This window comes from Setaria italica, chromosome IV, assembly GCF_000263155.2.
Source record: "Setaria italica strain Yugu1 chromosome IV, Setaria_italica_v2.0, whole genome shotgun sequence".
Taxonomy (NCBI): domain Eukaryota; kingdom Viridiplantae; phylum Streptophyta; class Magnoliopsida; order Poales; family Poaceae; genus Setaria; species Setaria italica.
Window position 1 is genome coordinate 33294743 of NC_028453.1, and position 21588 is coordinate 33316330.

At 45.4% G+C, this 21588-nt stretch overlaps 2 protein-coding genes across 3 annotated transcripts; one reads left to right on the forward strand and one right to left on the reverse strand.

The window, feature by feature from the left end:
* Positions 1 to 1984: 1984 nt before the first annotated feature.
* LOC105914238 lies at positions 1985 to 2725 on the reverse strand. The gene is made up of 3 exons (XM_012845304.1): positions 2613 to 2725; positions 2402 to 2465; positions 1985 to 2308 (listed from the first exon to the last, which is right to left on the reverse strand). Exons 1-3 carry the CDS (start codon positions 2723 to 2725, stop codon positions 1985 to 1987), a joined length of 501 nt encoding a protein of 166 aa, XP_012700758.1.
* Positions 2726 to 17101: 14376 nt separating this feature from the next.
* On the forward strand, positions 17102 to 19232 carry LOC101771874 (lipid phosphate phosphatase 2). Of its 2 annotated transcripts, none has more exons than XM_004965823.2 (7): positions 17102 to 17474; positions 17580 to 17667; positions 17775 to 17884; positions 18055 to 18148; positions 18281 to 18469; positions 18581 to 18640; positions 18893 to 19232. In XM_004965823.2, exons 1-7 carry the CDS (start codon positions 17235 to 17237, stop codon positions 19084 to 19086), a joined length of 975 nt encoding a protein of 324 aa, XP_004965880.1. In that variant the 5' UTR covers positions 17102 to 17234; the 3' UTR covers positions 19087 to 19232. The 2 variants fall into 2 exon arrangements, with proteins under 2 accessions (XP_004965880.1, XP_004965881.1); XM_004965824.2 differs by having other exon boundaries at positions 18058 to 18148.
* Positions 19233 to 21588: the final 2356 nt, after the last annotated feature.

The window sequence follows — 21588 nt, forward strand, 5'->3', positions numbered from 1 at the left end:
AGATGATGATGTGGCGAGTGGAGAGGTCGAGGCATCGATAGCCCTTATGGGAGGAGGGGTATCCTAAGAAAATGCACGCTGTTGGTCAAGGAGTGAGCTTATGCGCAGAGAACGCCTGCAAGTTGGGATAGCAAAGACACCCGAAGACACGAAGGTGGTCATATTACGGTGGCTTGCCATGGAGATGAGTGTAGGGAACTTCATTGCCAACAAAAGAAGAGGGGCGCCTGTTCAGAAGATAGCATGCGACACCGAAGGCTTCCACCCAATACGATGGCAGCATGGATGCATGGAGCATAAGCGTGCGCACGGAGTTATTGAGCGTATGAAGGACATGTTCAGCCTTACCGTTTTGCGGGGAGGTGTAGGGGAAGGACAAGCGCAAAAGAATGCCATGGGCAGCCAAGAAGGATGCGGTGGCGTTATTCACAAATTCCGTGCCACTATCAGTCTGAAAGCACTTGACGGGAAGACCAAATTGTGTATTCGCATAAGCAATAAACTCAACCATGCGCTGGTGGACTTTAGACTTGCGTTTGAGAGGGAATGTCCAACAGTAGTGCGTGTAATCATCCAAAATCACCAAGTAATAAGATAAACCAGAAATGTTAGTGACAGGTGAGGTCCAGACATTGCAATGAAGAAGTTCAAAGGGAACAACCGTGTGTGAACTTGAGGAGCTAAAGGGTAGATGCGTATGCTTGCCTAGCTGACAAGAGTGGCAAATGGAGCAATCTACTTTATTACAAGAGATAGAATTGTTCTTATTTAGGGCATCGAGAGCTGCAGGAGCTTTGATGCCACAGGGTAGATAACACAGCAAGGAGTGTAGGGGTGACGGCTGGTGGAGAGGCTGGCAAGGTGTATAGATCCCCATCGCTATTGTAGCGAAGAATCACGCGTCACGTTCGAAGGTCCTTGATAGAAAAACCAAAAGCGTCAAACTCGATGGAATAACTATTATCGTGGGTGAATTGGCGAACTGAAAGTAAATTACGAATGATGGATGGAACGACAAGGACGTTGTTGAGGGCAAAATTAGACGCGTTGGTGGAAAGGATGGAATGACCTCTAGACGTGACGGGTATACTAGTGCCATTGCCTACTATAATAGAGGATGTGGAGAGGGGAAGGCGCTGTAGGAGTATACCATTGGATGATGACATGTGCGAGGAAGCACCGGTATCCAGGATCCAGGGAGGATATGCCTTGCATGGACATCTGCTACAAGGCTACAATCAGGCCAGCCTGGTCCCAGCTCTGGTCGGGAGGGGAGACTTGGACAGGTGCAAAGGCGGTGTGGGCCTGAGGCACCGAGCCCATCATGCCTTGGTTACGCCAGGCTTGGCCACCCCAAGATTGGCCGCCAGAGGAGCCCTGCCCGCCTTGCTGACCGGCCCACGGAGAGATGCAGACCCACGGGCCGGGTGGTGGGCTAGACGAAGTAGCCTGGTGGCGATACTGCTGGCCACCGCCACTAGTCCCACCGTTGGCATCGTAGCTGCTGCCGTTGTAGGGCTTCTTGCCGCCGCCATCCTTCTTGTTATGCCACTAGCCGTCATTACGCTACTGCTGTCGATGTTTTAGACCGACAACCCGCCTAGGGGGTACCCTAGGTGGTCTTTTATGCGGTAAGGGTCGTCGAGAATCAAGGAATCAATGGTGACGCAAGGAACACGATTTAGACAGGTTCGGGCCGCTAGATCGCGTAATACCCTACGTCCTGTGTGTTGGTTTGTATTTGATGAACTGGAGTTGTCCTTGTCTGCCCTGGGCTTGGGTGTTGAGGTATGACCTGCCGAGCTAGGTACCCCTGCCCTCCTTTATATACTCCAGGGGGCAGAGTACTAGTCGGATTACAAGAAGGAGTCCTAGTAGGAGTACACGGGCCTAGTCCTAGTCGGATTACAGGGGAATCCTAGTAGGAGTCTGACTTCTTCCTTCCTTGCGGGTACTGGGGATGTATCCCCGACAACTGCTGCTCCTACTGCCCAGCACCTTGTGAAGATGAGGAGCGGCAGCCAGAGTGGTCGCAGGACGGTGCAGAGTTGGCAACAAGGGCGGAAGCAGCCGTGACCTTCTCTTCGTTCTTCAGGCGCAACTCCTTTAGGAGAAGTTGATTGCGTGCAGCGGCGAAGGTGAGGTCAGAGTTGGTGGCGATGTTGTCCGCAGTAGTGGAGTAGGGCTTAGTGAGGCCACGCAGCAGGTTCAAGACAAGTGTAGGCTTGGAGACGGGCTGACCGACGTCGTGGAGGGTGTCGGCGACAGTCTTCATGCGGTGGCAGTAGTCATCGATGGACGAGTCACCCTGTCATTGAATGGAATTCATGGCTCAGGAAGATAGCACGTGGGGCTTGTTCGCTTGGAAAAGGTTGTTGATGGCGACCTAAAGTTGACGGACCGCCTGGTCGGTGCTGTCCATGGCGAGGTCAAGGACAACATCCGAGATGGAGCCAAACAACCAGCTGCGGATGTAGCAGTCCGCTTGCTCCCATGCTGGGTCAGTGCGGTGGGGACGCCAGCAAGTCGAACTTGCTGCACATGGCGCGGAAGAACGAGGACCACTTGCTGAAGTTGGAGTTCTTTAGCTCGAGTGTCATGGGACGTGTGACTTGACGGCGACCGTGGCGTAGGGGTTGACGAATATGGGGCCGACAGATTGTCCTATGGCGCTAGGAGATTGAGGCCCGCTGGAGCAGGAAGTAGAGGAGGACAGGGTGGACATGGCTGCTGGTTGGAGTTAGCGGCACGTGAGAGTAGATGGGATCTCAAGGGACGTGCGCCAAACTCCAAGGACATGGGCCAGACTCAGAATATCATCGGACAGCAACAGGAGAGCATACGGGAGAATATGGCGGGAGAGCAGATGCCGGGAGAATACGACCGGACAGCAACAGGAGAGCAGACATTGGGAGAATACGGCAGCGTAGGAAGACTCCAGGGATGAGCGAGAGGCACCGCGGGGTGGTGTGGACGTGTGACGCGTGCGTGGCGCATGGGGAGAACACGGTGGTGGCACGGGAGGATGGCTGGCCCGTGTAGGATAGGATTACAGTTGCGGAAGGAAAATTTGGACTCGTGATACCATGTAGAGGAATAGGAAAACACCACACACCCTTGGAAGGGGATGACCTTTCATATATATAGCCATATAGGCTTGGTTACAAGAAACATGAGTACAATACATATACGACATACTCTAATAGCGCAACTTTGTCTGCAGGTCTAGATGAGAGCACAAGGATTGTCTAGAGTTATTGTCGAGTGGAATTGTCTTGAATAAATTCTCAACTGAATTGTTCCATTTGTTAGGCTATATTTGCATTCAACTACTTATCTACCATATTTGTGCATTCTATCTGTTGCTCTAATAAAGAGAATATACAAAACAGGAAGTTGTTGTGGACTTTAACATTGGTTTTTTTTTGTCATTGGTAACTTATGATATTCAAGATATGTAACACAGTCCATCTCTAGAGCTCCTAAAGATTCAACAACAAAATAGGTGGCCACCCTTTGGCGGTGTGAAATAAACTATACTAGAAGTGAAAGTATTTAAGCTATTGCATCCTTGTCCACACCCTATTTTAACGAAGGAATAAAATTATCCTAGGCACTGAATCAATTGAGGATGCACATAGCCATGCATTATTACAATTTGATCTAAAATGGGAGATGTGCACAACAAAAGCTTTCATCCTCTAAAGACTAAGACGTTGGAAAATGTTAAGGATCATATCAACCGAATCTCTACCCATGCTTGGCAAGATGTGGCACTCTTCATGGGCGGAGCAAAGGGTGGTCTTTAGAATTTTGGCCGGTGTCTCTTCTATTCACGTCGTCCTTCAGTTCATCACTACGCCCGTTCGTGGAAAGACTTGCCCTCGCCCGCCCCTTCGCGTTCCCTGTCGCTGCCCATGGTGCAAACCGCAGATGGCGGCGGCCGGCGGCGAGCAACAGCTAGCAACGGCCATTGGGTGGTACGTCTCACCCCTGCCTCTGTTTCTCTCTACTAAGCCCTAGGTATTAGGCACTATTTTGCCGATGGAGACGGCCGGCGCATTGCTACGGATCGCCGACCTGCCCAGGCACAAGTACCACACGTCCGTGCCCCTGTGTGGCTGCAAGTTTGCACCCAATCTGTCCAGGGTACGGTAGTTACAATATAGGAACACTGGAACATGACGGTACGTAGGTTCAATTTCAATTCGATTTCAGGATTATAGGTCGGCATTGCAATGGTAAATCGAAACATCACATAATTCTCTATTATATTTGTTGAAACATGAAGAGTAGAGAGATTGCATAATTCTCTTTGTCAAGACTCAAGATTAAATTGAGAAATAAGATGAGAGATGGTCTTTTGGACGATTGTTTCATCAATTTTATTGAGTGAGATATTTTCTACAAGTGAATGAAAATGGTATAATCAAATCTTTCATGACCATTACAAGGTGCACGCTTGACAAAACAGAATGTAGTGTTGTATTATTCAACTATTGTGGGCGTGTAAGCTATACATTAAGTATATTTTCGACTTGTTTATTTTAAGACGTTCCATAGGACTGTTTTTATTTTATTGCATCGTGTTTGGTAAATTTGGTGTATTAAATTTATAGTGTTTAACAAAATTTATGTTAAACTGGACCACCCTAGCCTGAAATTCTAGCTACGCCACTGGCACTCTTCCTATTTATACAGCAATGACTAGACCAAAATCCAATATATATGCACCCTGAAATTAACCTACATATGAGATTTAACTTGAGCTTTGTCAAAAAGCACCTCAATACAGCTTAACCAAATCGGGCAACATAACGCACTAGTCCCGGTAAGAACCTGACATTTTAGTTTATGTTCACACCTCTTGAATTTCTTTGTCTCATCACTGTTGTCTTACTAGGAAGAGATAGAGAGAATAAGCGAGTAACAAGACGATTTGTGATAAAGTTTTACTGGCCGGAGGTGAACCTGAAAGTTGTAGACATGGCTAAAATAGTGTCTGCACTTTTCTTGATGCCTCCTTTTCTCATTGGATATGTTCACACCACTGAGTACAGCTTCAGCTTAATTTCCTTTCGAACCTGTCTTCTAAATTCTATTGGGTATCCTTAAACTGTTAAACACATTTACTTTTATTGGCTAGCAAACAAGTTGTTCGTGTTTGGAAGTAAACAAATTGCTGCAGTTTATGTAGAGGATTGCCAACGCACTGTATGACTGTATCTGAGAGGACCTGTTGTTGTCTGACAAAGGAAGTAGGAAGTGTCCTGGCTGTACGACAGTAGTGATTATTACTGGAGCCATAAGCAATGGTGAAATTTATGCTGTAGAAATAAGGATCCAGGCTGGTTCCAACGCACCTTGTAGATAGTAGTTTTATTATGTAACTTTCAACTCTTTGGCTTACCTTTTGTTTTTTTATAAAGCTATGTACTTAGATCAAAATGGCTGTGTGCGGTCGTAAAGGTCGGAAACTATTCCGTTATCTAAAAAAATGTACTAGATCAAAATTAAGTGCAATACTTGGAGACGCTTGCTATTTATCACCAATGTAGTGTTAATGGCTGGCACAAGGTACACTGCACATCAAACATAACACAAGTCGTCCTAGAGTTACCTACCAAATGGCCAAGAGGAACATTGTTGATGGCCCTGAGGATGACACTTGTAGCTCAGACGTGAAATAATGGAGCCTGATTTTTAGTATAGGGCCAAATGTTCAAGCATTGTACGATGTTGTCAAGGTGGTTCATATGCCACACTAGTAAACTATGGTTGCTAGAGGAAACATGGTTTCTAAATCCCTTCGACATATGTTTTTCTTAGTTGTCCACGTTCTCGTAGAGGAATCCGTTTTCTTCAACAAACATGTTAGGCGTGCAAGCCAAACTTATACTAGCTTGGCTACATGTGAATTTTGTTAAATATTATGCAAGTACAGTTGTTGTTGATGGCTTGAATGAAAATTATGAACTATGTTACCTTTTGCTAAGTCAATTATGTGTTTGATATGTAATGCGTTTATGGTTAATATTTGAGATAATGATATTATATTGTATGGTTAATGTGATGTTTATGAATACTCAATATCTTGGATGTTACAAGATTAAGTGAGTAGCAAACAGTCGGTCTGTAACTTGTGTCGATCACTATTTTTATAGTGGGAAACTGAGTGCCCGTCTGTATGACGGTATCCGCCAGTATAAATCTAACATGAAATCACTTACAATGGTTGAAATGTGGAGTCGGCATAAGTCTACTAGAACATAGGGCGCACAATGCGCGCCCTATCAACGCAATTGAACAATCAAATACAGAGCAAATATAAGGCAATGAAAAGCGACAAATCACATACATACATAGTATAGGATAAATTCAACACAAAACCATCGCATATGGTAGCAAACACATCATCAACATTCTAACATTTGTGCAGTATGGATATAATATCCATCATAGGTGTTCGTCCGGCAATTGAATAATGAACATTACATCACATCCGAGCACCAAGCTGCCCTATTCATCAGGTGTCTGTCCAGCATTTGGAGCATCAATATTATAGCCATCCGAGCACCATGGCTACCCTATCAATAAAGGTGTCTATCCCGCATCTGGAGCATGAATATTACAACACATCCGAGCACCAAGCTATCCAATCTATCAGCCGTCTGTCCGACATTTGGAGCATCAACATCACAGCACATCCGAGCATCATAAATCTACATGGAACAAGTATCCATAGGTACCCAAACAACCTAGCTGGTAGCTTTGAATACTAATTGAAACTGGCATTGAAAGCAACAGCTAATCACTATGCTACACAGTTTGCAGGCACAGGTTGATGCAGACTCTGGAACTCATGCATCAGACTCTTCTCACTGGAGACGAAGGGCACACAAAAGCTGGCCGCAACTGGTAGAGGCAAAATCAACATGAGCGTCACTGCTCATGCATCCTTGCTTGGACTGCAAAAGGAAGAGAATTTATTGCCAAACATATCTCATGGAAATGCAATATCAGCATGCAAATGATACGCTATCCTGAACTTTGGCTTAGAATCAGTGAATAAATAACATCTCTATTTTAATGCCTTAGTTGGCAAAATGGTATTGCAAAGAATGCAGTCGAGCATTCAATTTAGGAACTCCAAAATTCTTTCCAACACAGTTAAACTTCCTCTATAGATGGCAAAAACAACTCAATTCTAAAATTGAAGGGGACGGGCTACAAAGCAAACTGAACAAGGAGCTGTTTCACTACTGCATTCTTTATGAAGTCAACCACAGTACTTTGTTTTGAGATGGACAGCTGGACACAAAGGAAATTATTTTATGAAGTCTTTCCTGACTTAAATTCACTTTCCTATGTCTCTGTTGAAAATTAAGTTTATTATCCTGTAAGCAAAATGAAGTCCACATGTTGGGAGCTGAAAAGGTAGCATATTACAAAGTCTACAAACTACTATCTTGTCCCATTCCAAATTTAATTGATCTACACTTAGCTTGCATGACCCCAGCCCCCAGGACACGTGTTTAACATGAATAAAATGCTGCAGGGAACTAGCTGTCCTGACCAGCGGCGCCTGCGCCGCCATCAGTGCCACCATTGTCATCTCCAGTCTCACCATTGCCATCTTCAGTCTCTTCACCGGTGAACAGTTTCTTAGAAACTTTTTTGTTAGGGAATGGGCGAGACCTATAAGTTCAGATGAGTCTCTTGCTTAACAATCAAGCAACTTAAGTAACAAAATAGATTGTTGACAGGGATAACCTTTTCTTTGTAGTGCTTTTCTGTGTCTTTGTAGAAGAACCACCAGGCACATCTGCAGTGGAAGCCAAAGCCTTGTCCTGTGCCAAGAAATGCTAAAATTAATTAGCAACTAAGACTACTGAGGACAACTCTTTATCTTTGGCTGGCAAGACATGTATCATGTAGAGTATAAATTCAGTTCAAATGCGATTGATCAACACACTGAAATCCTAACCAAGTCAACTATTGGTAATAAGAAGCAATACTGAAACTGTAGTGTAGCAGATAGAAACATAGGATATCCACTATCTAGAAAGCAATGTAAGGAAAGACCAGATAAGCAGGCACAGCTGAACATCTATAGATATGGCCGATAAAGATGGCCTATATCAAGCAATGCTACAGGTAGGAAAGAAAGATCATAGCAGTGGAAAAGGAGCAATGCTACATATAGCAAAGAAACATTAGAATAGACGAAGAAGAGAACTATTCATAAAAGCTGGAGAAATATAAAGGCTTACAGTGGGATTCCGGATGCATATAAAGCTAGATAAGGAAAGAGCAGAGGAAGATGAGTAAAGAACAGCTAGTTAGGCAAGAGAAGAAGAATGACACCTAGTCTTAGAGAGTAAGGCAAGCAGATGAATAGGTAGGTACAAGACAGTACAGGAGGCTTTTTTCTGTGCATTATAAACAGAGAACGCCCAAGCAAAACAACGGCAACGCATGAAACAAAAAATCTGCGCATCATAAACAGAGAGCACCCAAGCAAAACACTGGCAACAGATGAAACAAAAAACAGAGAGCATTAGGAAATGGACCTTTGCGAGGCTCCTAAACACACACCCCAGAAAGCAACAACAACCTTCCTTCCTTTAGCAAGAGATGGTCCAGCAACAAACAGAGAACCTAATAAGGACACATAAATCAGCAGGACAGAAGCATCAAACAAACAAGCATGGTGCATCAAACAGAGAACAACAAAGCAAAATAGACAGTAATATAAAACTGACATCTGTGAGTCTTGTACACATGCACCCCAGAAGGAAACAACAGCCTGCAGCAACCTTCCCTCCTTCAGCAAGAGATGATCCAGCAAGAAACAGAGAACCTGGTAAGTACACACAAGCTAGCAGGAGGACAAAAGCATCTGACAAACGAACACGGCGTATCAAAAAAGAAGGGTTCTACAGACAGGTATCAATCAAGGAAGAATGAACCACTACACATGATTGAATAAAAAAGAAGGAATTGGTACAGAGGCATCAATAAAAAAGAAGAAACCACCACACAGATACGAATTAAGAAAGAAAGACACTGCATTATAGCTATTGGTTTGGCTTATTATTATTATTGGACTTGAGAAATAATAGAAAATAGCATCATTTAGATCCTATATTTAGACCGTGCCGCCATCATTTCAGATAATCCAATGTACCAGAATAAGCCACCAGTTCAGAATAAAGCACATCTATATTAGTTCTTGAAAGAATTTCTATTGTCAGTAAGCAAGATATCCTTTTTTTTGAAATAGAAAAGTAAGCAAGATATCAAATTTATTGTCTATACAGCTATATCCATATATGCTCTTGTCTGTACAGGTATCTCCCTATATGTTCTCAGAAAATCAAAAGAGCACAAGGAACCGTACCCCTGCAATGCCCACCAATGACTTTTGGCTTGTCGCACTGGAAATACCAAGCAACAGATGCAGTTTTAAATCAGCAAATTCATTTAATGGAAGTACTGTGGAGGGTTTAGAGCATGACATCCAGCAAATGCAAGCTTTCCTATTGATGAAAAGAACATCCTATTGATGACAGGAAGAGCATGACATCCAATAAATGCAAGTTTTCTATTGATGAAAGGAACACCGTACTGATGAAAGTAACATCATAATTAAAAAAGACTATCAGAAGGACAAACTCACCGTGAGATCCTGCTCTGACCCAACCCACGGAGTTCACTGCAGGCACAAGAAAAAGGGTTAGACGCAGTAACTCAATATCCACCGCACGAGATCAAGCAGAGGAAGATGTCCAAACCCAAATCAGACAACCCACCTTCTTACAGGGCAGGACACTGCTAGGCCTAGGTCACCGATGCCATACCCGACGCTGCACCAACACAAGAACACCAGCGATCGCAGATCAGGACAGGCTATATTAGATCCAAAAGCAGCAGAAACTGATGGTGAGTCGCTACAAGCACTTTTATCGACTCCGAGTCTCCAACGTAGTCGGTGATCAGGGAGTGTAGTATAGTGCTAGAAGGTAAAGGCGTACCGTAGCTAGGCCCACTGGCAACCTCTTAAGATTGACTGGTGCTGATCGGGCTCTTGCGAAGTGCAAAAGTCCACCACCGTATCAGCTGCTTAATTGTGCTGAGCCTAGAAATTCACTGTGCCTCCAATTCCCAACGGACCTTAATTGATGGTTATGTGCGATCGATGGTATTTTCCATTCTCATCTATGTTTCATCTTCTTATTGCTGTAGTTTTCTAAAAGTGGTGTGGCCATTGTTGTTCTCCTGCTCCTATTTATCATGAAGTGAGGGGTTTATGCATAGGTCATATCTCAACGTACAAGTAATCCACCAAGCAAGCCGCTTATACTAAAGACTAAAAAAAAGGGGTGATACCTACCAGCCAGTGTAAAACAAGTATTTTTAAAGCTTGGAATTGAACAAAGTAAAAAGAAATGCATTCTAACTAGAATCCCCACATGCCCGAATCTTTCTTACACTAGCCATACTATCCTCTAGCTTCAGGCTTCAGCTCTCCTAAGATTTGTATTTGATTCCGAGATGCTATTATGGCAGTGCGTGCTATATGCTAGCATTGCTGAACTAGCATATGATGTAGCAGCAGCTGATTTTTTTTTTATCCCATCATTGAAAAAAAACCTTGAACTTCTGGCCCCTCTGTGTCACAGCGTGCTGTCGACTCGGATCAATCGTCAAAACTGCAAGCATTTGACGGTTTCAGTTCTACTGGCGCTTCTCCTCTCTTCCTCATCGTCGTCCTGCTCCTTCTGTTGTCGCTGCCGTCGGTACGTCTCCAGGTGTCTCGTGCCTCACCATGTCCTCATCACAACGGATTTCGCGTGCGCAGCTAGACTGGACGCTGCGAACCATGGCCCCCCTAGCGAGTCTGTCGTGAAGGCAAAAAGATCTTGTGAAGTAAATGGTGGTCTCCATGGTCAACAGTGATTTGTTTCGTGAGTACTGAGTTCAAAGATGCTAGAAGAAATTTAAATCTGATTCTGTCGCGAAATGATGTGTACTTTCCTGATACCGAAACATGGCTAGATTGTCTTGTTCACTTTACATAAGTTTCCTGATGTTTCCGAGTTTTTGAGAATTTTCCAGGTGTGCCTAATTTCCTAACGCGAGCGTCATACGACGATTAACGTAACGTGGATGCTCCAAACTAAGCCTCCATTTAGTAATAAAAGAAGTTCATTTTTCTGAAACTAGAAACAAAAAAATTCATTGCGGACAAGTGAAGATTGATAAATCCGGTTTTTGTTAGTTTGATTAGGTCTTTAATTTGGTCATGATCAAGCTAACCTACCGTATCCCAGCTCAGATTTGCACAGAAAAAAGAATTACAGAATGACTGAATGAGCAGTCGTCACATCGCCTCAGCCCTCAGCCCCGGGCTCCCAGCGTCGGCTCGCCTCTTCTGGCGTCAATTCATCATCCGTCGTCAGCTCGTCCTGATCGTCGAGCAGAAGCAACACTGGTCCGGATTGGAAGACTACCAAGCTGAGTGATGGGCATGAGGCCTGACTGCATGCATAGGAGCACTGGAGTTCCGACGCTTCCTAATCCTAAAATACTTACTATACGTTTTACTATACATCTAAAACAAGCTCGGCCATATGCTGTAGTTCGTTTACACCATGAAACATGTTGGCACTAGTGCATGACATATCGTCGAGGCTCTTGGCTTTCTCTGGCATAGTTTGTAATGTATGGGGTGCGATTATATAGCACGAAGTGACATAAATAATCCACCAAACCTTAACCAGCGGGCAAAATTCTGCAAGTGTAGGAAAATTAATGGCATGCGAGACTGAAATAAAGATAACCGAGGCAAAAAATAGAACCGCCCCCGCTCCCCCGTGAGTGACACAGGCGGCGCCCGAGCCGTCGCCGCCAACCCCCCTCACCGCCTCTCTAGCCCACCTCGCCGCTGGTGGAGGGGGCCGCCGGAAGCCTGTCCAGCTCCCGAGGATGGCGGCGGCGCGTGCAGCGGCTGCTACGAGCTTCGGTGCGTCAACGACATCTAGGGGTGCCTCCGGGCCAGCCCCACGATGGTCGTGACGGCGACGGACTTCTGCCCGGCCAACATGGGCCTCACCGATGAGGCCGGCGGCTAGTGCAACTTCCCCCGGGAGCACCACGGCCTTCGCGCTAGCGGGGCGGGGGAGTCCCGCTCCGTGGACGCGCCCCTGGCATGGTCGGCCGCATCTGGGGCCGCACACTTTGCGCCGCAGACCCAGGCTCTAGCCGGTTCTCATGTGCCACGGGTGAGTACGAGTCCGGCGTAGTGGGGTGCGCGGGCGACGGCGCCGCGCCACTCATCACGCTTGTCGGTGACACGGCGAGCTCAGCGAGGCTGTGAGCACTGCGGGGGCGGTCAGGGGGCTCACCTCACCGTCCAACTTCATGTGTAAGGAGATGGAGGTGTGCGACTGCGTCGAGCTGCTGGGCTACTCTGTCGATGAGCTCGACTGGGCGCTCGACGCCATGGCTGAGATCATGCGATGATGGAGGCGGCCCGGGTGAAGGTTGGCGGGTGCAGCGGTGGCCCCAGCCTGAGTGGAGGATGGAGCGCGTCAGAGGCGGCCCGACAGAGAAGGATTTGCGGAGGGGCCGCCAGGATGAGGAGACGCGGAGGAGGAGTCGGGGAGGAGGCACCGGAGGAGGAGACGTGGAGGGAGTGTGACTGCCGGAGAGGAGGATGACTACTGGTGCGAGAGCGGAGGTGGAGGTATGGCGGCGTGGTGCGAGGAGGTGTGGCGGCGAAGACACCCCGGATGGGCTGCCGTGATTGTTGCCGGGAGTGCTGAGCCGTGAGCGTGCAGGGGTTGGGATGCTCCGGGCGGAAGGCCTCGCCGACGTTTGCTGGTGGAGATGACAGTGGCGTCCTAGGACGTCGTTCTTCTTGTTGAGGGCGTCATTTATGAGCTACAATCCTACTGCATGGGGTCCTTTGGGTGAAAACCCTGTCCAGATTCTGGACGAGCGACGGCTGCACCATTGGCATCGTGCCCTCCTTGGAGGCGTCGTCTCTAGAGACCCATCTTGGTCTATGGCATTCCTGGTCCATAAGTCATGGACGACCGCAGCCGGCGGCGACAATTCTGCCATGTGGCAAGCTAGACGGGTGTTGCCGAGGCCACATGGAGGCGATCGTAGTTATGGTGGCGGCCAGGGGTTGTCGCATGATGTTGGTCTTGGCCGCTTGCAGCAGACCACGGCGACTGACGTTGCTTAGCAACGACTAGTGCGGCGTGGGACTGCATCGGAGGACGGCGCTTGCGACAACAATATCGTGGGACAACTAGGCTTGCAGCGGACCGCGGCGGGTTGCTTAGCTTGGCTGGGCTACCCGGTGCGGTACATCGTCGAAAGACGGTGCAAGCGACTTCTCTGGCTTGCTGACATGGCAGCGGATGCTTTTGCGCAGGTGAAGCAATGAGGCGAGGCCAACCCTGTGGCGCCGGCTTGGCTGATCGATGGAGAGCTTGTGGAACGGGGCAACCTTGCTCACCACTCGGACAGCGACAAAAGAAACGGATCCATGACATGGAGTACTATGGCGGGCATGGCGAGCTGCGTGTGGTGTTTCTTCAAGGCGATGAGAGTGAGGTGGAGTCCAACGGCGGATGTGGTGAGGTCCCCGCGCATTGTGTTATCACGGTGGTGACTGCGAGACAGCCCGCGAGAGGTACGGATTCAGTGGTTTCACCCTGTCAGGTGGAGTGTGGTGTTACAGCGGTACTACAGCGGAAGGTCCCACATGGCGGTGGCCTTTTTGGTGCGGTGCGGTGTGTTTCTATCGGTTCCTTGTTGACATCGGGCCACTCCTGGAGGTTTCGGCGTATTATGAGCGTGGAGGTCAGTGGATGCCGCCATGGTGAGTGGAGTGATGAGGCTGCGTTGATGTCCCAATTCACTGTGCGAGTTTGTTTTGTTTTCCTTTTATTTTTCTTTTTATATCTTTCTAGTCTAGAACTCCTTTTTAATATAATTTGCAGCTCTCTTGGCTGGTTGATTTCGGAAAAAAAATAAAGACAACCGAGTCATGGTAAGCAATTTTAATATGGTAACTAAGTTTCATCGAGGCACCTACTCTCTCCGTCCCAAATTACTATTCGTTTTGATTTTCTAAATACATAACTTTTACTATACATCTAAATATATATTATGTCTAGATACGTAGCAAAAGTATGCACCTAGAAAAGCAAAAATAAATAGTAATTTGGGATGGAGGGAGCAATTACTAAGTGAAAGGCTTCGTACAACCAAAACATGAACTGATGCCACACCTCTAGATTGTCATAACCAAGATGATACATAAAGAGAACTTGGAATTTGTCATAATCATGTGAGGGTTCAGGTCGCTCTGGACCATGAGCATAACAGTTATAACAGTTTTTAGGCAGAGGTTGTATAACTTCACTCAGAGCCATGATTCCCGTTTGCCAGGGGTTGCAAGTCCCTTCAACACTTCTAAGGTAAGCGGCTGGATTTCGCTACAATACTTTTACAAAGAGTATTCCATTGTGTGCATTACCCCTGTGAGGTTTCGCCATTACTACCCCTCTTGAGCCGTACCGGATCTAGGAAATCTCTCACAAGCATTGCATGCCTAAAACAACATTGGAATCCCCAAATTAGTCAGACAAGTCCATAGCCTATGTAGATCTCGTGGTTGCAAGTGCTCGCTCCATATACTGGTGCTTATAGAAATCGATTCAGGCATGACAAGCACTTCAGACAAACATATCAGAACCATCAAACCAAACGTACCATGCCACATGCACAAGCCCCTAAGAATCCATGTTACTAGAACATACCCAACATGTTGTATATATCAGTAGTTAAGATTAAATTAAGGAACCGAGGCCATACTCATCCTGTAGAGCAACTAAGCAAGCAAGTACTACCCAACAAAAGGGTAAAAGCCCAAGAATGTCAAGAAATACTAAGTATAACCTTAATAGGACCCATCATATTACAAAATGTGTAATTCCTTAGTCCCTTTTCTTAAAACGTGATGTTTATAGGTACTTTTCCTCAGTTCAGATGTCAGTAGGAATATTCCTAGTGTACTTAGAAATCATGGCTGATGGATGGGCTTGGAGTGCCACGATCACGATGAGATGGTAACAGTTATACATGAGAGACCTGTGAAGTGAAGGTATGCATCTCCAAGAGAAGAGTGGGCGCAATTGTGCGCAAGATGGAAATAGAAGATGTGCAGGACTAAGTTGTATAGAGGCTTGGCCATGCCCCATCCTGTAACAAAGGGGCTAGAAGAACCGCCTTCTATTGGTTCAGTGATCATGCTAGCCTGATGCTCAATGCTCAACAACAGGAGTGGCACAAAGCTAGTGGTCCTCCTTTACTCTCTCCACGTACCGAATGAATTACACCTTGTTTATGTTCAGCCTTGGTACAATGAATCTGGTTTCTCGATACCTCCTATGCCTCTTATTGGACCTTACGTAAGGTACAACATCCTGAAATTGTTATCTGGCTTCCTATACCACTCTGTTTCCATGGTAGAACCCTAGTTACTAATTGCTGGAAGCATGGTTCTTGCATTTAACTATGCATACATATGCTTGATATTTATGTTTCAATCCTCAGTGCTCGTAAGTGTCAACGTAATTAAGTGACCCACCAACCATTATTTGATATTTAGGATTCAGGATAAGTTACAATCAGTACCTGACTTTTGACAGTTGAGATGTATGGAACAAAAAAAATACCTCTCAATGAAAACTATGAATCGTAGATATATCTCGTGAAACGTCGAGAACTATCAGCATATATCTCTTTACAGAATGCTCTCTACTTCTCTTTGGAAATAAACATACCTTAAAAGCATGTTTTGTGGGCGGTGATGGCCCCCATTATGGTACCATCTGGTCTTGCACCTGAGACGTGGATCAGTAGTTCAGTACCATCATGTATTCTGCTGTTGATGTATCTTAATTACATAGTTACATGACGTGACAGTGCTACTCACAGAATTGGTAAATTCTTTTGCCGCTGGAGAAAGGAACCATTACTAGTTTCTTGGCACAATACTTGCATTGTGAGCTGAGATGTTAACAGAGATAGTTACAAGTGCATGCCGTGCTACATATCAATCTGTTAACTGCTCACGATAGCAGCAATGCCAGGTGTTGCAATGGCTATGCGTGTCAGTGTTACGCCCTGCGTCTGCGGCCCTGCTTTCTGGATACTGATGATACTAACGGTTGTGCACAAGCAGGGGCCTAAAGCGCCACGCAACTTTACGCTGTCGCGGTTGAACCGTCATTCTGGTAGTGCATGTCCTTGCAAGCTCAGCTCCCCTGAGTGACCAGTGGAGCACAGCTTCTTGCAACATGAAAGCAGCGGCGTGTGAGCAGCTCGTGAAGAGATTACGAATTCTCTATGCCTCCTTTTCCTAGTGAACCTCATTTTCTTAATATCCTGGTCTGTTTGCACCAGCCTGCTGCAAGGAGCAAGTTGATATGCATAGATATGGGCTGAAATGCCTGGTATATATACGAGAAATTGGCTGATCCGAGTACAAAGGATCATGACTTGTAGCATGAGAAATTTACCTACCTTAAGTCATCGTGGTTGATGGCGATTACTGTTAGGATAACAATACTGTCTGTATTATTAGTCATTGATATTCCGTTACATTTGGAACTACTACCAAACAATTTTTTCTTCTAATTTTCAAATAATAAAATAGTATTTGATTAGTGCACCCACTGCTCTCTGGTACTTTTTGTGGTGCCACAATCTACTAAATTTGATTTTTTAGGTAGCAAAGTGGACTCAATTCTTGGGGTTAAACAGAGGAACTAATTTTCCCCTTTCAGAATTAAACATCAATGCAGTGTAGAGCTTTTCACGGTTGTTGGAAGTTGGAACGAGCACAACAAGATCGTTAAGGTATTGCTTCCTCCCAGCTTCCAGGAACTAACACAGAAACCGTCAAGAGTGACAAGTCAGCAGCAGCGACCCGCGAGTCAAGGACTTCTCTACATTTCCCAGCTTCTCGCCAGCTTCCTTCCGATAAGAAAGGAAACTAGGAAAAGGACCTGAAAGCAGTGCAATAATGCAAGGACGAATCGATTCCGAGATAGAACAACCCTCTTGGCTGCTGCCGCGCAGGGGAGGACGAGCTCGTCGCATCGCCGACTCGCCGTCACCGAGGCCGTCGAGGTGAGCAGGAGAAGATGCCGCTGCCACCGCCGGCGACCGCTGGCCCGAGAGCCCCGGCGCACCCATGCTTGAGGACTCACGGGAAGGAAGTCGCTAGGCTGCACCTGTTCGACTGGATCGTGCTGGTGCTCCTTGTTGCCACGTACGCCGTGCTCGGCTTGATCCAGCCCTTCCACCGGTTCGTCGCAGAAGACATGATGGCGACCCTCCGGTACCCCATGAAGGACAACACCGTGCCCGGCTGGGCCGTGCCGGTACACAGAGACACCTCATCTTCTGCAAAAGATCATGTTCGGGATATCATACATACCGATGAAATTGAAATTTTGTAACAGCAGTTTTTGCTGATTTTAATGCAGATTATTGCCATTGTTGTGCCGATGGTGTTCGTTATTGGAATATACATGAAGAGGAGAAACGTTTATGACCTGCATCACGGCATTCTTGGCAAGTTTCTTATGCTAGCTAAATTTATTTTTTTTTCTACTAGAGTTGTGCCTGGTGTGGTCATTACTCATAGCTCATTTCTGACGTGCACACAATATATGTGGCAGGCCTTTTGTTTTCTGTTCTTATAACAGCCGTCCTGACTGTCGCCATCAAGGATGCTGTAGGCCGGCCGCGCCCGGACTTCTTCTGGCGCTGCTTTCCTGATGGAGTGCCGGTGAGTTCTATTCTAACCTCATTACTTCAATGACATGATCTTTCATAAAGTTCTTTAATTTCCACAGCTTCTTCAGAGATAGCTTGCTTGTTCCTCCTGGTCGCCACTGTAAAATCTATGTGGTTCACTTGTAACTCTGACTAATGATTTACCTGAACACTTCATTTTAGAAGTATAACAACATCACGGGAGATGTCATGTGCCACGGAAATCCGAGTGTAATCAAAGAGGGGCACAAGAGCTTCCCAAGTGGGCATGCTTCAGGTAAGTGATTGCCTACAATTTCTGAAATCCCCTCTCTGAATACAGTTTGACACTTTTCTGGCGTATTTTATCCATTTTCCCAGATGCTCACCCTTATAGAATGACTAGTTGTCTTTCTTGTTCTCTTGCCAGGTTCTTTCGCTGGGCTTGGATTTCTGTCATGGTACCTGGCCGGCAAAATCAAGGTTTTCGATCGAAGAGGCCATGTCGCCAAGCTCTGCATCGTTCTTCTACCTCTGCTTCTTGCATCGATGGTTGCGGTATCGCGAGTGAGTGACTACTGGCATCACTGGCAGGATGTGTTTGCTGGTGGAGTTCTTGGTAAGTGATCCAATTCAGTTCGGTTATTACTCTCCATCTACTATAAGTCTATAACTCTTATGATTACTGAAGATCACACAGTCATTGACTCTGCTTGGTACAACTCTGCAGGATTGGTGGTTGCTTCATTTTGCTACCTTCAGTTCTTTCCACTACCTTACAGTGAACATGGTACGATTCATAGTTGTACATCGGAAAGAGTTGTTTCATTTTTTTGTAAAATAAAAGTTCAGTATGTGTCCACTTGCTGGCCCTATAAACTGTCAGAGTGGCCTTTAGGACCTGTGCAGCAATTAGAAACACACGGCTAAGCAAGTGTTTCTCTGCTTTCACCAATCTCATAGTTCAGTCAAAAGCTTCTAGCGGCATAGGTGGACATAGATGAAAAACTCTAATGTTATTTCATTAACTGATGAATGGCAGGATTTTGGCCGCACGCGCACTTTGAGCACATTCGTCGCGCTGCTGGTGAAAGCCAAGAGCAATCAACAACAAACTTGAATATACACCATCAATCACCGTTCCTCGATATTTCTCAATCAAGTGACATGAGAACCACCAGTCAAGCACTGGATTCCATGGAAGAAGGAAGCAGAGATCATCGGATCAGTTACTGATGGATTCAATGTTTCCGTTTCTTTTCTTTACATTTTTGTAAGTTAGGTGACTACAGGAATACTACTCTTGTTGATGACTTCATACCGCACCTACAAATTTATGTGACTGAAAGAGAAATATAAATATTTAGGAGATATTTTTTAGAGTTGCTTTCTTTTCTAGTCAGTTGGTAGTTGTCTTCCAATCACGCAGCATGCGAAGGAACGAGAAAATTAGCACTAATAATTATTCACAGTGGAAAATGGTTGTGTTTGAAACTTTGAATGGACGGTCTACAGCTTGTCTATCTCTCTCGTTTACAACTGCACGCACTACATTGGACTCCAAGTTTTCTGAAAACTGTTGAACCAAAGTTTGTTAGTTATGTGCATCTTCCTTTTTGACATTTTACCGTCTATATTTGGTATTCTAATTATCCAAAGAGGCAAAGAATGCCTCAGGTGTTTGCCATAATCATGAGCTATTCTAGTGTGAAAACAGCGAATGCTAATTAGCAAAATTAAGGAAAAAGTTCGTTCAATCATACAACGGGGAACTCACCCTGTACGGAAAGAGATTAAAAGAAAACATGTTCAACGGTACAGCACTGTGGTGCCACTTCAGTGAGGAGATTCGCAGTACACTGATATTGAAGCTGAAGCGGCGCAACACCATCATGTGCTCACTGTCTTGCATCCACCACGAATTCCGACATGATACATTCCGGCGTCCCTCTGTTCTCTTAGCTGCGTGGTGTCTGCGCGAGAACTGCAGAAGACTCCACAACTGCTCCACCAAGATGACCTTACACCTACTATTACTAGTGCTCGTTTTCACACCTAACTAGGAGGGATGTTCCCAGTATATATACCCATGTACTCCTTCATTGGAAGGAATTGTTGATTTGAGAATTTTTAGAACAGCCACATGGCATCTTCTCCATCATAGTGTGTGAGTTTATGGAGGGATCCTTATCCACCACTTGTGTTGCATCTTCTTTGTGAGGTTTTGTATACATGGCCGCTTCATCGGCATCCAGTTTGTGCTCCTGGTCTGTTTAATTTTAGGTTGTGTGGGCTGGTTTCTTGAGAGTGTTGTTGGACAGTCAGGTTGTCAGTTAAAGACGGTGGTTGGCTTCGAGTTTTACTGTCAGGTGGCACTACTTATCCTGCTGCTTGCAGCTAGTTACCATGGCTGTACATGTTTTCAGCTAGTTATCCTTGGTGATTTGCTCTGACGTCATGAAGATTGGGACAATATCCGTATCACCGCATGATTGCGAAAATGCCGGTGCCTCCTTTTTCCTACTGGATGCTCAAAATCCAGCCTGGTAGTCAATTATTTCCCATTGTTGCCAGTTCGCCAATAGAGTTCTATGGAGGAGTTTAGCACTCTGTCTTTGCTTGTTGCATATAGCTCAACTTAATAGAAAGATGCAAACATATGGAGCTCATTTTGTATAGGATTCTTATGGCATTAGAGCCAGATGTATTGTGTTAGATGACTGGTGGGACAAATTAAAGAAAAATAATTGTTGGCTAATAACACCCCCCCCCAAATTTTATTATTTCGTGGCGTTAAGAAGTCAGTATATTATTGTAGGTATTGAACTATAAGTTGATTGTCAAGGTTTCACCATTAAATTATATATTTAGTATTTTGGGCTCAACTCGGTGGTGCATCTAGTACAATGTGATATCAGAGGCAGAAGGATCCAGTGCAAGGCCTGACCAGATTAATTAAATAAAAATATTTACAATCAACTCCAATATCCATGTGCTATTGTTTACACCATAACCTCTCAGCTAAAGATTTTGTGTGGACCAACAGAAAAAGTCAGACAATTTACTTATACTTTAACACTAATCAAAATTTTCTTTCCAATCTATATATACTATTATTATGATTCGGATGCAATAAGATTAATAACTGCATACATATTTTTCTTTCTTAGGTTTTCTTTTATTCTAGGATTATTTTGATGCTCTCTTTCATCACAAAATCAGCCTCAGCAACAGTTTAGACGACAATCATACTTGCTTGCATTTTCTGCCTCACCATTTAGAGATTTGGACGTTCCTTACATGCGAAACGACACCCAGGTTAGCCAGTATGGTTTAGTGCCCGAGCTACGAGTCTGCGGCGTCGCAGGTGATGTTCGTCAGCACGCCGAATCAGCGATTAGCGTAGTGTGGCTGGCATATAACTCAAATTCCTTGTGCCTCCTCTTCCCACTGGATGTTAACAGCTTCGATGTCATTGGTTCCATTTCACATTCTTGGCCATTGTTGCCGGCTCTCATCTCGAAGTCTTCTGTTGAGAAGCTTATCACTTTATCTTCCTTGCACGCTAACTAGCTCAACTGAGTAATATATGAACAAACACACCTCTGGGATATATTGTGGCATCGCACACAACAAAATAAGTGACTCACCAACCATGTTCACACAGTGAGATATTCAATTACCTAACAAAGATGGATGTTAATGGTGGACCAATAGATGCGACCGATACGATGACGA

Bases quoted from the DNA above. Each gene is read 5' to 3' on its own strand.
- LOC105914238 (XM_012845304.1), bottom strand. From the start codon at position 2,725: ATGTCCACCCTGTCCTCCTCTACTTCCTGCTCCAGCGGGCCTCAATCT. The intron at 2,466-2,612 runs GTCACACGTCCC...CTACATCCGCAG, and splicing joins TACGCCACGGTCGCCGTCAA to CTGGTTGTTTGGCTCCATCT. The intron at 2,309-2,401 runs GTCCGTCAACTT...ATTCAATGACAG, and splicing joins TGGACAGCACCGACCAGGCG to GGTGACTCGTCCATCGATGA.
- LOC101771874 (XM_004965823.2), top strand. From the start codon at position 17,235: ATGCCGCTGCCACCGCCGGCGACCGCTGGCCCGAGAGCCCCGGCGCAC. The intron at 17,668-17,774 runs GCAAGTTTCTTA...TATATGTGGCAG, and splicing joins CCTGCATCACGGCATTCTTG to GCCTTTTGTTTTCTGTTCTT. The intron at 18,641-18,892 runs GTACGATTCATA...GATGAATGGCAG, and splicing joins ACTACCTTACAGTGAACATG to GATTTTGGCCGCACGCGCAC.